This window comes from Amblyomma maculatum, chromosome 6, assembly GCF_055883805.1.
Source record: "Amblyomma maculatum isolate TAMU_Amacu chromosome 6, ASM5588380v1, whole genome shotgun sequence".
Lineage (NCBI taxonomy): Eukaryota > Metazoa > Arthropoda > Arachnida > Ixodida > Ixodidae > Amblyomma > Amblyomma maculatum.
The window spans coordinates 101,134,212-101,147,165 of NC_139349.1; the positions used below are offsets into that span (position 1 = coordinate 101,134,212).

The 12,954-nt window shown below is 44.3% G+C and overlaps 1 protein-coding gene across 2 annotated transcripts in view; it reads left to right on the forward strand.

Moving 5' to 3' along the window:
* The window catches only part of Vps13 (vacuolar protein sorting 13C), a 120,436-nt gene that overhangs the window by 78,295 nt on the left and 29,187 nt on the right, over positions 1-12,954 (forward strand). The window contains exons 48-53 of one of the 2 annotated variants that reach the window (XM_084607199.1): positions 248-385; positions 645-731; positions 2,753-2,857; positions 6,387-6,488; positions 11,550-11,618; positions 12,581-12,673. In XM_084607199.1, the coding sequence (XP_084463325.1) occupies positions 248-385; positions 645-731; positions 2,753-2,857; positions 6,387-6,488; positions 11,550-11,618; positions 12,581-12,673 (594 nt within the window). The remainder of the gene's footprint in view (positions 1-247; positions 386-644; positions 732-2,752; positions 2,858-6,386; positions 6,489-11,549; positions 11,619-12,580; positions 12,674-12,954) is intronic. The other variant, XM_084607198.1, reaches the window with a different exon arrangement.

Here is a 12,954-nt window from a genome sequence, read left to right on the forward strand (position 1 = left end):
GACCAAATGAAGAATGGGATTTATTAGTTCACTCCCATGGGTCACCAAATGTTTTTAACAGGTCATGCAGTAGACAAGTTCTCCTGTTAAAATGTTGGCTAGCAGACCGGGGGTCTCCTCGACCCACGTTCACATTGTTTTGTGTATTCGAGAGTTACATCTTGATGCCCTTCTTTCTTTGCATGTTTTTTGTGTAGGACTTGTCTAGAGCTAACCAGTAGCTAGTTTCTCATTTGCATTCTTGCAGGTTTCGGGAAAGACAGAGCCTGTGAAGTTCGATGAGAGCATTGGCAAGATCTCCACCATGCCTCTCTTTAGCATCGAGCTGCAGCCAACCGTGCTAGTGCGGAATTTGCTCTCCTGTAGCCTGTACGTCAAACTGGAGGTAGGACGGCTTTCCTGAGCTCACTATGATGGGGTTATGTGGTGCCTGTCTGCGAGACTCCCTTGACCTTGCAGTGCCCTTCTACAAGGAGGGCTGTAAAAAGAATTTCCGTTTAAATTACACCGTCAACATCAATGGCAGATGCCCACGCATCCCACGCATTCCACCCTTCCACCCCACCCTACCACTCCTTTTATCATTGTTACCTACAAAAAAAATTGCTGAAGTAATTTATTTTTTTTCCTGTTCTTTCTTTCAGAACATGTCTAAATTGTTCTGTTTGGAAGCTGGGCAGGGAGTGGAGCTCTGGAATGCAGAGATTGGAGAATCCACTCTTCAGCTTCAGGTAACTGCCAGGTCCTCTTCTGGTTGGCATCACTGAGTTTTTTGTTTTGTTTTGTTTTGTTTTTTCTGTGATGGATTCAGCGTGGTAGTTTTAACTGGACAGCATTAAAGGTCTTCTTCTGCAGGAAATCTACAGTCAGTGTTGGTGCTGTGAATTAGAAAAATGAGGCGACACTGAGGCAGTGATAAATTATCGAGCATAACTTGTAGAAATCTGTTGTTGTTTTCTTTTCCTGTTGCATAAACTGATTTAGCAGTGCTGTAACCAAGCTTGTTAATATCCGGTTCACATGGTGTATACCTACCTTTGCTATATATATTGACCTTCGGTATATCTGGTACACTCCTTCGTTATATCCAAAATGAACGCTATGAGCCAAGCCAAATTTGCGTAGCAATGTGTGCAGCGCAAAATGGTGAAATGGTGAATCGTTTGACATCATCTGCAACATCCTGGGTCACAATGGCCGTTTGAAGCTCCCCAGGGGTTTATGGTTTGGGAGAGCAAAGGTCGCCAGTGTGATTTCCCCACGTAGACTATAGGCTCCCACTCGACTAGCAGTTTTATGCTCCCTGACCCTCCGAATTGTTTGACACCATCCCAAACTACCTGCGCCAAATGGGTGGCCCTCAAATTTTACACAAATGGTGGTACTAAGGAGTCAAACCTCGATGCTCGCCAGACTGGATTATTTATAACAAAACGAAAGCACAGGTCTGAACTGCAGTGCTCGAGCACCGCCGCTAGCTACAAGTTTGTTGTTGCTAACCACTGACATGTGGGCATATGGGGTGGTTTCATTTTGGTCATGTAGTACTGTACCACCTTGGTTTTGCGTGGTATATATACATGACGGCCAGGCTGGGTTGCCATTCAAATGAGTCACATAACCTTGAGAAACTAACTAGTAAAGCTAACATTCTAAAATGACGAGCATGCCTCAGCCAGGGGCTAGTTGGCAGGTGACGCGGTCATGCACTGATCGACAAGTAGTCAGTTTGTGTGACATCTCTTGACCACATGAGATGGTCAAGATGAACCTGCCAACTGGGGCAGCTCCTTTGAATTGGGAGGGTAAAATAGAAATCGAACTCGAGATTCTTGAATCCGAGTCACGCACGCTGTCTGTAGGTCTGCAGGCGTGTTTTGTACGGCTTGGTAAAAAAAGTCCTCTGCATAACGTTGTAGCTTATGACTCCATGATGATGAGTATATATGAAATAACAAAGACGCAGATTAAAGCATTAACGATAAGAGAGTAGCTGAGTGCGCGTGCATGAACGAGAATCCACATGGGGAGCCGCAGACTGCAGCCAATAATGCTCTCGTGTCATATCCTCAAAGGCGTAGCTTAAATGACCTCCAGATATTTTTGTTACGGTTGACAGTGGTGGTAGCGATTATGATGTAGATGGCAGTGGTACAAAGCAAGGCTTTAACCAAGCATTCATCGCATTATGTTCCGTCTACTCTTATATCTTAATTCGTTTATCTGTACAAAGCAGTGTCTGCAGGCTCGTTACTTGACAAATGCTCCTATTCCAGGTTAGCAGTGTTCAACAGGAAGTGCACAATGTTCACTTATCCAACTTAAACAGTAAAGATTTACTAAATGTGAGCCGCAGCATGACAGTACAAATAAATACAAATAGAACAAAAACAAAAAAATACTCGCTTGTTTTCAGCGATCTTGATACGGTGTCTAAACACGTGAGGAAAAAAGCTCTACCACTCTGAATGTACCATTACAATGCTATAAATGCACATCGCAGCACTTAAGAAAATTTATGAAAATCCGGTTAGACTTGAACATTAGATGGAGCTAAAGCTATGTAAATGCATGCTAAAAGCTAAGCAGTGTTCAAATATCCTCACACGGGGAACCCTATTGTAGTCAAAGCCTGTAAAGAGTAACAAAAAAACTGAGAAAAAAAGATACACATTGGCAAAATTGCTTGTGGGCTTCTTAGGGTGAGATTTGATTCCAAGGCGCATTATTGTGTTGTAATATTTTTTCATAGCTGCTTGGGTACAGAGACATGGAGTGGTCCTGCTCAACGAGCTTGGAAGCTACAATGGATGAACTCTCAGTGCTGACTTTCGAAACTGCTGAAGGTCTTCAGATGGTGAGACTCAATTTTCTTCACATTACCAGTTCCTTCTCAGCTTTTAGCCATTGATAGTTAGGAAAACTGTATTGCTGAGGAACAGTAGGATGGCAGGATTTCTGGCAGAAGAAAGCGATAAAAATTGGTTCTTAAATTTTCTCTGCGATAAAGAAGCATGTTTTAAGTTGTTTTTGTATCCGCTTCCTTAATGGCGTAGCCGGGAGAATGTAGTGGTAGTTAAATGCATCACTCAGATATATCTATATCGGTATATCTATCTATATCTATATAACAGATATATATACATATATATATCTGTTGCAGTCTTAAATCATCTGCTGCTAAATTAGGCTGAAGTGGTTCTTAGCTGCCTTCAAGCATTTGTTATTAGGGGTGCGCGAATATTGAACTACAGTAGAACCTCGTTGATACGTTCCCGGTTCGTACGATTTCCCGGTTCATACGATCCAAATCGAGAGCACGAAAAAATGCCCCATAAAGTTGCATGTATTTGTTTCCCGGTTTATACGTTCCCGGATTGCACGATTTCCCGGTAAATACGTTCAGACTTTAGCGAAACGATACGTTTTGCGACGAAAAGAAGAAAACGATTTGGCAAGGCGTAAATCGCCGCCGTGGCGGTTTCTCCGCAGTGCTCCACTCGGCGCGGTCGCATGTCAACGGCGCTGCCCCACCATGGAGGAGGAAGCGTGCGGCAATATCCGTGAAGCCTAGCCATAAAAAATAAAAGGGAGCGAGTCGGCCCCTACATGTTAGACCACGTGATAGCGTGCGGTGATATCTACTACTGCGTGAATATGCGAGTCGGCACTGCGCGGGTAGCGCGGGGTCCGCCGCGCGCGCAGCACCCAGCAGCCCACACAGCAGCCCACACAGCAGACCACGGTGCAGCTGACAGCCGCGCGCACTAAAACGCACCGACGTCAAAACATTGGGTCTAACTAGGAGAGCAAAAAAACGGGGGAGGAAGCGGCTTCATCGATGCTTGGCTTGCGAAGGCTGGCCGCGTGACGTCATGCTTCCTCCTAGCTTTTCCTTCCTCCATGTGCCCCACCTCCTTCAGTCCCTCCAATTCCTAGCAGAGTTAGTATGTTCACTGTATGCAGCAAACAGAAAGCGCTCGCGATATCGCTTGGTTTCCGCCAGTCAAGCGAGCACCACTCTGGTTGCTTTTATAGCCGGTAAACAGCGCCACAAGATCTGGTTGCGTAATCGGGACGCACAAGCCTGTCAAAATTTTATCTCCTAATCTACCGCAGGTTTGACTATGCAGCTTTGTTTTGGCCGACGCGGGTTATTTTCAAGATTGCCTACTTTTAAAGCTCCCAGACACTACTATTGCTACTATCATCCTCAGTTCCCACCACCCTGCGATCGGACGAATAGCATTAGCTACCGATTCTCATTTCCACCTTCCCGCGTCGTTTGCTGGCTGCCACGGCGTCTAGTAAGCGTAAGCCGTTGTCCTTGAAGGAGAAGTTGAACATCTTGGCAGTCGTCGACGCAAATCCGAAAAAGAAGCGAATCAACATTGCAAATGACCTCGGACTGCCAGCATCAACTGTCAACACGATCGTGTCGAAGCGGAAGGAGATCGAAGGCAACGTGTTGGTGTTTGGCGCAGGGACAAAACAGGCCCGTGGAGCCAGGCATGGGGAGCTGGAAGAAGCACTTGTGAAGTGGTTCAAACAAGCGAGGGCGTCCGGTGTCAACTTTGACGGAAGTATTCTTCGCGACATAGCATTGGAAATTGCAGATGTGCTTGAAATTGATGACTTCACCGCCTCGAATGGCTGGATTAGCCGCTTTCGTGCTCGGCATGCCATCGCGTATCGCCAAGTGAACGGCGAAGCGGCAAGTGTTAATCCAGCTGACATCGAAAACTGGATTTCGTTACTGCCTGAAATTTGGATGCACACGATCCACGAGGCGTGTACAATGCTGATGAACTGGGACTGTTCTTAAAGGTACAACCGAACAAAACGCTGTGCCTGAAAGGCGACGATTGTCACGGCGGCAAAGTAAGCAAAGACCGTGTAATGGTCCTTTTATGCTGCAATAAAGATGGGAGCGATATGCTCAAGCCTTGGGTAATTGGGAAAGCCAAGAAGCTGCGCTGTTTGCGCAATATCGCACATTTGCCTTGTGTATATAAAAATAACACAAAGGCGTGGATGACGTGCAGCATTTTTGAAGTGTTCCTTCGGTACCTCGACGGACGACTCGGATCGAGAGGAAGGAACGGGCTGCTGTTTCTAGACAATTGCGCGGCCCACCCGAAGGACACTTCTTTTCTTCGAAAGTCCGCGTCATTTTTCTTCCGAGCAACACGAGTCATCTGCAGCCCTTAGACGCCGGGATTATAAAAAACGTGAAACACTTGTATAGAAAGTGCATTGTGCGGCGATTCCTGGTTCGTGTTTCACAACAGCAGGACCCGGGGAATTTGTCGTTGCTAGACGCAATGCACTACTTGATCAGTTCGTGGGAAAGCGTAACAAGCGAAACTGTGCGTAACTGCTTTCACAAGTGCGGTTTTCGGCGCGTGCCAGGGGCCGAGGAGACCCAGGAGCCCAGCAACGACAGTGCAGAGATCGACGAACAAGAGTTTCGGTCAACCGGTGCCGATGGCTTATTTGCATATTTAGTTGCTGTCGACGACAACGTGCCGACCAGCGAGTCGCAAAGCGTAGCCGAAATTGTGGCCGAGGTACGAGGCAGTGAAGCGTCTGATAGCGACCAAGACGACGACGAGGACATCCTGACTACTTTCGCCCAGGCCGCCGCCGGACTTGATGTGCTGCGGAGTTTTTTCCGCGACAAAGAGAACAGCGCTGCAGATAAAAACATGCGTGAGCTAGAAAAGCAGCTCTACTTTGCTAATGGTCGCACCCTTCATCAGCGAACGCTGGTCGGCTGCTTTAAGTAGTCAGAATGGAAATAAATGCCCTTGCATATCGTTTCGAGTCTTGATTTTCAGAAATCAAGGTGAGTTTGGATCATACGTTTTCCCGGATAATACGTTTTTTTCTTGCATTTAAAAAAAAACTTATCAACGAGGTTTTACTGTATTCGGATACGAATTGAATACGAATATGGAGGAAAATACTATCTGATAAGAGAAAATAAAAAATTGAAAATCAAGAAATAGCAAACACTGTTCGTCTTATTTCATGAGCCACGTGGTATTTGCAAATAGAGTTAAACTAGAACTGCGCAAAAGCGTACACCGTACTGAAAAATCCAGTATAAATATTATACAAGATTTTTTATGCCAACTTTTTGTGCAGGAAGGACCCGCATGAAGCCGAGCGAAGTTTTTCGAATATGAATCGAATAGCTCACAAATTTGATCGGAATTCGACATTTTAAATAATCATTCACCCTTATTCAGTATTTTATCATCAAGTGTGCTGCAGTGTGCAGCTGCTGTTTCAGATGTGCTCGAAAGCATGGTAAAAATAGACTGGGTTAGCTGGTGTTACTTGTAATGGCTTTAGCTGAAGAGTGTGCACAACTTTTGCAGGATTTGGGCATGCACGTGGAAACGACCAACAACTGCATTGTGTTGGGGCTGTATTGTCCCTTCTGGATGGTAAACAAAACAACCGTAGACATCTCCTACAAGGTTAGTGCAGATTTATCTGTTCACTTGAATCTGGATTGGAGAGGGTTTATTCCTCCCTCTCATTTTTGAGATATTGCTATTTTGAGTGTTTAGCTGAGTGATAACAACAAAGGTGTGTTTTGAGTGTTGTGTGGCCAGCAAGGTTTTTCTTTTTTATTATTATTATTTTGTTTTATTTTCAGCTGTGTTTTAGCCTTGGAGAACACATACTGAGCTTTAAGAAGTTAAGCACAAAAAAAAAAAACCACACACAGACAGTCTAATGACACAGCACAAGCAATGTTGGCCAGGAAGAAGTTATATACTGGAGAACACATACTGCTCTTAGTTAGAAAAGGAGCCAAGTTTGTCATCAAATTGGGGTACAGAGGGTTGTGGTAATAAGCTGAGGAAGGGATAGTAGAGCACTAACTATTTCACAAAAATGAAAACACATTCGTACGCTAGGAATAGAAACGGTTGTTATGAGGTGCAGGCAGTTTGTCTGCTTATAGAGACCTTTGTCCTATAACCGAGACTATACGGCATTCATCCGATTGATGTGTTTGTTTATCATTTTGTGTTGAGTTGAGCTGGAGGAGATGTGTCAGTGAGTTGTGCAAATGTCGATGAGAGCTTTTGTGCAAGTAAGCCAGTAAGAAAGAAACAAAACTGATTCTTTTCATTTTATTTTTTAATGACGAGTATGGAACGAAAAATGGTAGGGGTAACATTAAGAGATAGAAAGCGTGCAGAGTGGGTCAGAGAAATAACGCAAGTTAAGGTGGATTCACACGGCGGACCAAATCGCGAATCGCTCTCACGATTCGCTGTGACGTGGCCCTACGTCAGTGATTTCCGCTGCTTCGCTTCAGTCCGCGAGCAGCAATTCGCGACAAGGTCGAGAGTCCTTTTCACAATTCGGATCCTTCACGGACAAGACATTTTTTTATTTATTTATTTCTCTCGCGGAACGCTTTTCAGCTATGCTCCCGGTGCCCAAGCATAGACAACATAACATACATTGCACTAAAACGCTGTAGGAAAGCGAGAAGCGGCTTCTGACGACTGACGGCAGTCGTTTCTATTTTGGAGTCGAACTAGCCTGTTTTTGCCTTCATTCGCAGTACATGGTTTTCACAGAATTTACAGTGACAGGCTCTTGCACTGCGCGATACCGAATGCGTGAGTTTTGTGACTGCACAGAGCAGTCGCTTGAATGTATTCATCGCTTTCCTCAAGCGTTTTGGCATTTGGCACGTACCGGGAGCATAGGGGCAGTCCGAATGGTCGTCTTCCAAGGGTTGAAAGCAGTATTTTCATGCAGCTCTCATAGAGTAAGCGCGATCGTTTGCACTGCAGAGAACTGCCTGCGTAGTATACCACATCGAGCGAAACAGTCACCACAATACTTTGGCAAAACGGCGCAGCAGCAGTAGCTGTAGGCCGCCGCAACCCGCGCATTCACCCACCGTCCATGCATCGTCCATGGTAGGCTACCCTCGATAACAGCGCGCCAGAACAAGGCTCTCCTCTCGCGCAGTGCCTGGGAGAAAGAGTAAGTCCGCTCTGTCGTCTGCTATTCTCTCCCACCGTGTGAATGCTCGCCGCGGACGGACGGACCTCGGATCAGAGGTCACGTGACCGATCGCTTCGCTATTCGGTCCGTCGTGTGAATCCACCTTTAATGACATTCTAGTGGAAATTAAGAAGAAGAAATGGACATGGGCAGGACATGTAGTGCGAAGAAAGGATAACCGATGGTCGCTGAGGGTAACAAACTGGATTCCAAGGGAAGGAAAGCGTAGCAGGGGGAGGCAGAAAGTTAGGTGGGCGGATGAGATTAAGTTCGCAGGGGTCAAGTGGATGCAGCTAGCACAGAACCGGGTTAAGTGGAGAAATATGGGAGAGGCCTTCGCCCTGCAGTGGGTATAATCAGGCTGATGATGATGATGATAGATTAAAAGAAAAAAACATGCTGGGTCCTCGACGGTTGGTGCATCTGTTTGTATTAGGGCGTTGTCTTTACCGGGAAAATAATAATGGGTCAGAGCACATTCGATTGTCATTCTCAAGTTGTCAGTCTGTTTACCATATCCGCCAAAAGAAAACTGTGTAACGACCATTAATTATCCTGCCAGTAGTCCCGTGCTGTTGAAAGGAAGGCTAAGCAAAGTGAAAAAAAGCAGTGTGAATTAGCGAACACATTTGTATTAAATATTTCTTAGCATAAGTCAGTAACGGATGGAAGTGGACTTGTTCCTGACATATAATACAAAGAGCAGAGAACCGACTGTCTGCTTTAGTAACTGAATCTATTTGTGTATTTTCAGGGGATCTATTAGAAATATAGGCCTTGAATGTTCTAGTACTGGGTAGGGACACATTAACTTATGATGATAATGTGATAGCATTAGAGTTCCCATCACACCAAAACCATGCCACTATGAGAGATGAAATTTCGTAATTAGTCAAGACAATTATGGGGATGTCATAGAAGTCATGTGACTACAAAGGATCACAGTGCACTACTCACAGGAGTCAAATTTGTAAATGGTCCCTTGGCTAATTCGAAAAATTTGGGATTCTACCTCAATAACCATTGAGCTTCGGCCGATGTGCTGACAAATGCAGCGATGAAACTGATGCAAACACAGAAATAAAATGGGACTGAAAACTTAATTGCTATCACGTTTGTTTTGGGAGTGGTACTAATGTGTACTCTATTTGGAGAAGGGCTACTCACAAATTGATCTGTGTAGTTGGTTAAAATTCGAAAGGATTAAAATCTCTCAGCTAGGGCTCACGTCTGATGAAACTCTGTCAGACCAGTCAGTGCTAGCTAGCGGTAATCTGACCTTTTTGTTGTCCTCACTTTTGGACAAGGGCGTGTGCTAAGCCTGACCCTGTCCAGCGCCTTGTATGTCTCGAGCCCCTGATTACGGCTCTCGCGTTCTTAACTAGACTCATCGTCGTTCCTCTCGTGGAATGGTATCCAGTGAACGCTCTTCCCCTGGGAAAGCTTCGTCTGTGGGAGCGAAGGTAAACGAAACGAGGCAGGCGTGCTAACAAGCATCGGCGGCTGACTCGGCAATGACTTACATTTCAGTAGCATCCTTGGCACACGGTTAACAGTTAACTGCCTCAGCAGCATGTCCCTTCAGTGGGGATCCGGAGTCGCTTACAAACTAATTTGCTTCCTCACTTTTCGTGGTTCATAACTTGACGGGAGATACTAAGGAAGTTTCTTGGATAAGATGGTTGTAGCTGGTATAGGACAAACGCATACCCCCGGCTGTTGGTGGTCGTGATAACGTTTCTGAGCATTGTCAACTTTTTAAAACGTTTGTGACGGGCACTAGCCTCACTGCTCAGTAACGTCAGTAACGCGCCCTTCACATTTGCAATATGTTAGGTCGAAGCAACAATTTTGGGCCCACCTCTTAAAAAGGTGTTGTCTTGTTTTGCGCGTCTTATCAGAGGATTATGATTGAGCTTCCCGCCATCCAGGAAAGGAAGCGATCTCATCACCAAGTGAATAAGTATGACAGCCCTTATATCAAAGGGAGTCATGTTCCCACTAAAGTCTTTAAGAGACTCGTAAGTATTGGCTGTGTAAAATGTGGCCGGGTGCAGTGCCAACGCTCCGAATGCTGTGTTGTGAAATGATAACGCTGCACTACGAAAAACGAAAAATTTACCGTGGATATTTTTTTTTCCCCCTGTTCTTGAAAACTGCGAGAGTCAAAGGTCATTTCATATTAAAAGAAGTTAGAAGCAAATAGATATTAGAGAAGTTTACTTTTTTGTGACCACAAAAGAACGAAATTGAGTTACATCTTTGTCTGCCATCGTCAAGGAGTCTGCACACTTAACGTCACAAACATCAGTTTAGCATCTGCGAGGTGATGTGGTTACTGAAAAAAAATATTACTACACTCGATGAGTAAATAATTTGATGGTGAAAGATTTTGAGCTGTTGTGTGAGTAAAAGTACATATGTATTCACAAAAGAAAAAGTGGCAAAATATTTAAAAATAAAAACTTGAATTGCAAAGTTACATGTGCTAGTAACGATAACCTTTCTTCATTGGAGCCACTAGTTGGTGAAGATTGGTCTTAAAGTAGGTCAAGTTATTGGAGCCTTGTAAAAGTTCAGGAACAGTATTTCTGGAACAGTGGTCGCTTTGCTGCAGAAGACTCACTGATCGCTCATTGTCAGAGAGCACATTTTTCTTCATGCTTGCTGTGCGATTTATCACGACTCCCCTAACGCTAACATTCACATCTGTGTTTAGTGCCTTGTCTTAAAGTGTGTCCCAAGCCGTTCTGTTGGGGAGTCATAACGTATATATATTTGGATGGCTCTGTCAGTGCCGTTTTAAGTTGGAGCGTGTGTCTCAAAGCTAGAACATGATTTTCTGCTAAAGCGCCATTGATGCGGGTTACTAACGTGGAAAGTCTCGAACTTACTGTTCTCTTGTGTAGCTGTCAGTTGTGTAATTGCGGCTCATTCGCACCTGCACTCAGTGCATGGTTAATGAAGTCACGAATTAGCTCTGGTTATTTATTACACGAAGCTGCATCAACGCTTGGCACCCAGTCAAATGGAGCTGATTATCGTGCAATGTCATGAATCTTGAGCAGGCCAGAAAGGCGTCATCTGCCAGCAATTGCCTTATCACACAAACAGCACTCATTATAACTTCACAGGAGCCAGAGGCCATTCAAAGTTTGGGTTAATTGAAATAATCCTAACCAGAGCAGAAACATGCCTTCTTCCTTTGTTTACCATCTTCGATTATAGGTAACCAGAATACTCTTCACATTCTTTTACATGACAAAATGAAAGTTGTGATTTCAGAATTAAATTATACTTTATACATTTCCTTGCGGGAAGCCCTTTGCCCTGTTACTTTAGTGCTCTGTAAGCACCGGAAGGTAGTCTCGCAAAACTTAAATCACACACTAACCCCCGTTTGTGCTCAGTGACAGCTGTCTTGCTCAGGCTTGTGTTATGGTTCCAGAGTGCCTCATCACATTTTTTTTTTTCCTTTTCCTTCCTTAACTAACATGTGCTAGCCGGGAGAAGAGAGAAGTAGGTCTCTAATGTCTCAGTCGTCTTTTGAAAAGGAAGAGAGTCCAGGAAAGGTAGAACGTAAATGTTTGCATGGATGTTAAGTATGGGCACATACATGCACACATTTCTTTGGTTGCACCTGTGAGTGGCATGCCCTGTTAGCACCTGTTCATTCCTGTGTTCTTTTTTTTTTTTTTTCTTTAATAGCTTGAAAGAAGCATGGTGGACGTCACTGCCTGCCGAAAGTGTGTAGTAGAGTTATCAGATAGGCCATGTGCAAGTGATGGAAATGATGTGATGTGTATTTATGCAATTCTGTCACTTTTGTTACCTAAGTCTGTTGTGATATTCAGCAGTATAAGCTATTTAGCGCTTATGCATGCCTATAATTTGACGTTGTGCTGCTTGTATGTGATGCTTCACAAGTACTTAACTAGCACTGTATGTTTAGTGTCGTGTCAACGGTCTGTTGTGCTTTTTATTGAATTTGTGTCACTGTGACGCCGCACTCTTCATGCATAAGGATTTGCACGAGGTAACCATCTTTTAGCATGTTTATATTGGCTATTCCTAGCTCTATGTCATTAGACGTTTCAGGAAAATTTCCTTTCCATGCCTCTGATGATTAAAGAAAAAGAATAGTCTTATATTTCTAGTTTTGCCATCCGGTAGGAAAATTGTAAAAATGCTTTCTAATACTGGAAAGTAGGAATGTTTGTTACCTATTAGGTTAAAATTGTAAAAATGCTTTCTAATCATACTGGGAAGTAGGGATGTTTACTACCTATTGGGTTGCTAATAGCTTGCTCCCATCTTGTAAAATGTACAGTGATACATAGTTTCTGAAGGTATTGGCAATTGCTTCTGTTTATTATTTCAGAGATTTAACTGCAAGTCATATGTAGGCTTCCCCAGATTCTGTTCCTTTTCCATTTTCTGTTTTCTTGATTCGTAGCTTCGCTTTGTGTTTGGGCTATAGCGTCGTCTTGGTGTCTGATGCCCTTGTCTTGCTTTCTGGTGGTTGGCACTGCAGACGGAAGATTCTGCTGGGATCAACCACCCTGCTTCTTTTGAAGGCCCTGTACTGTTCTCCTATCGTTCCAAGACCTTGTTCACAAAGAAAAAGGTAAGATGAGGAAGATGTTCCTAAATTATAGTGTTCCTGCTGAACTTCACCTTTTCTCTGCGGGCACGTTCGCTTTCTAGTTCCGGGCAGTCCCGGACAACTTGCTGACAGCATTCCAGCGTTCGATTTTTCTCAGCCAGCCCAGAAGCTCCGCCCACCAGTACAGCTCCCAGAAAAATAGCACCGTGCTGGTGGCCATATTGAGTTAGACTCGTGCACATTCTGAATACTTTTTGTTTTCCTGCAGACGATATTATGCGTTATGAACAATTATAAAAGCT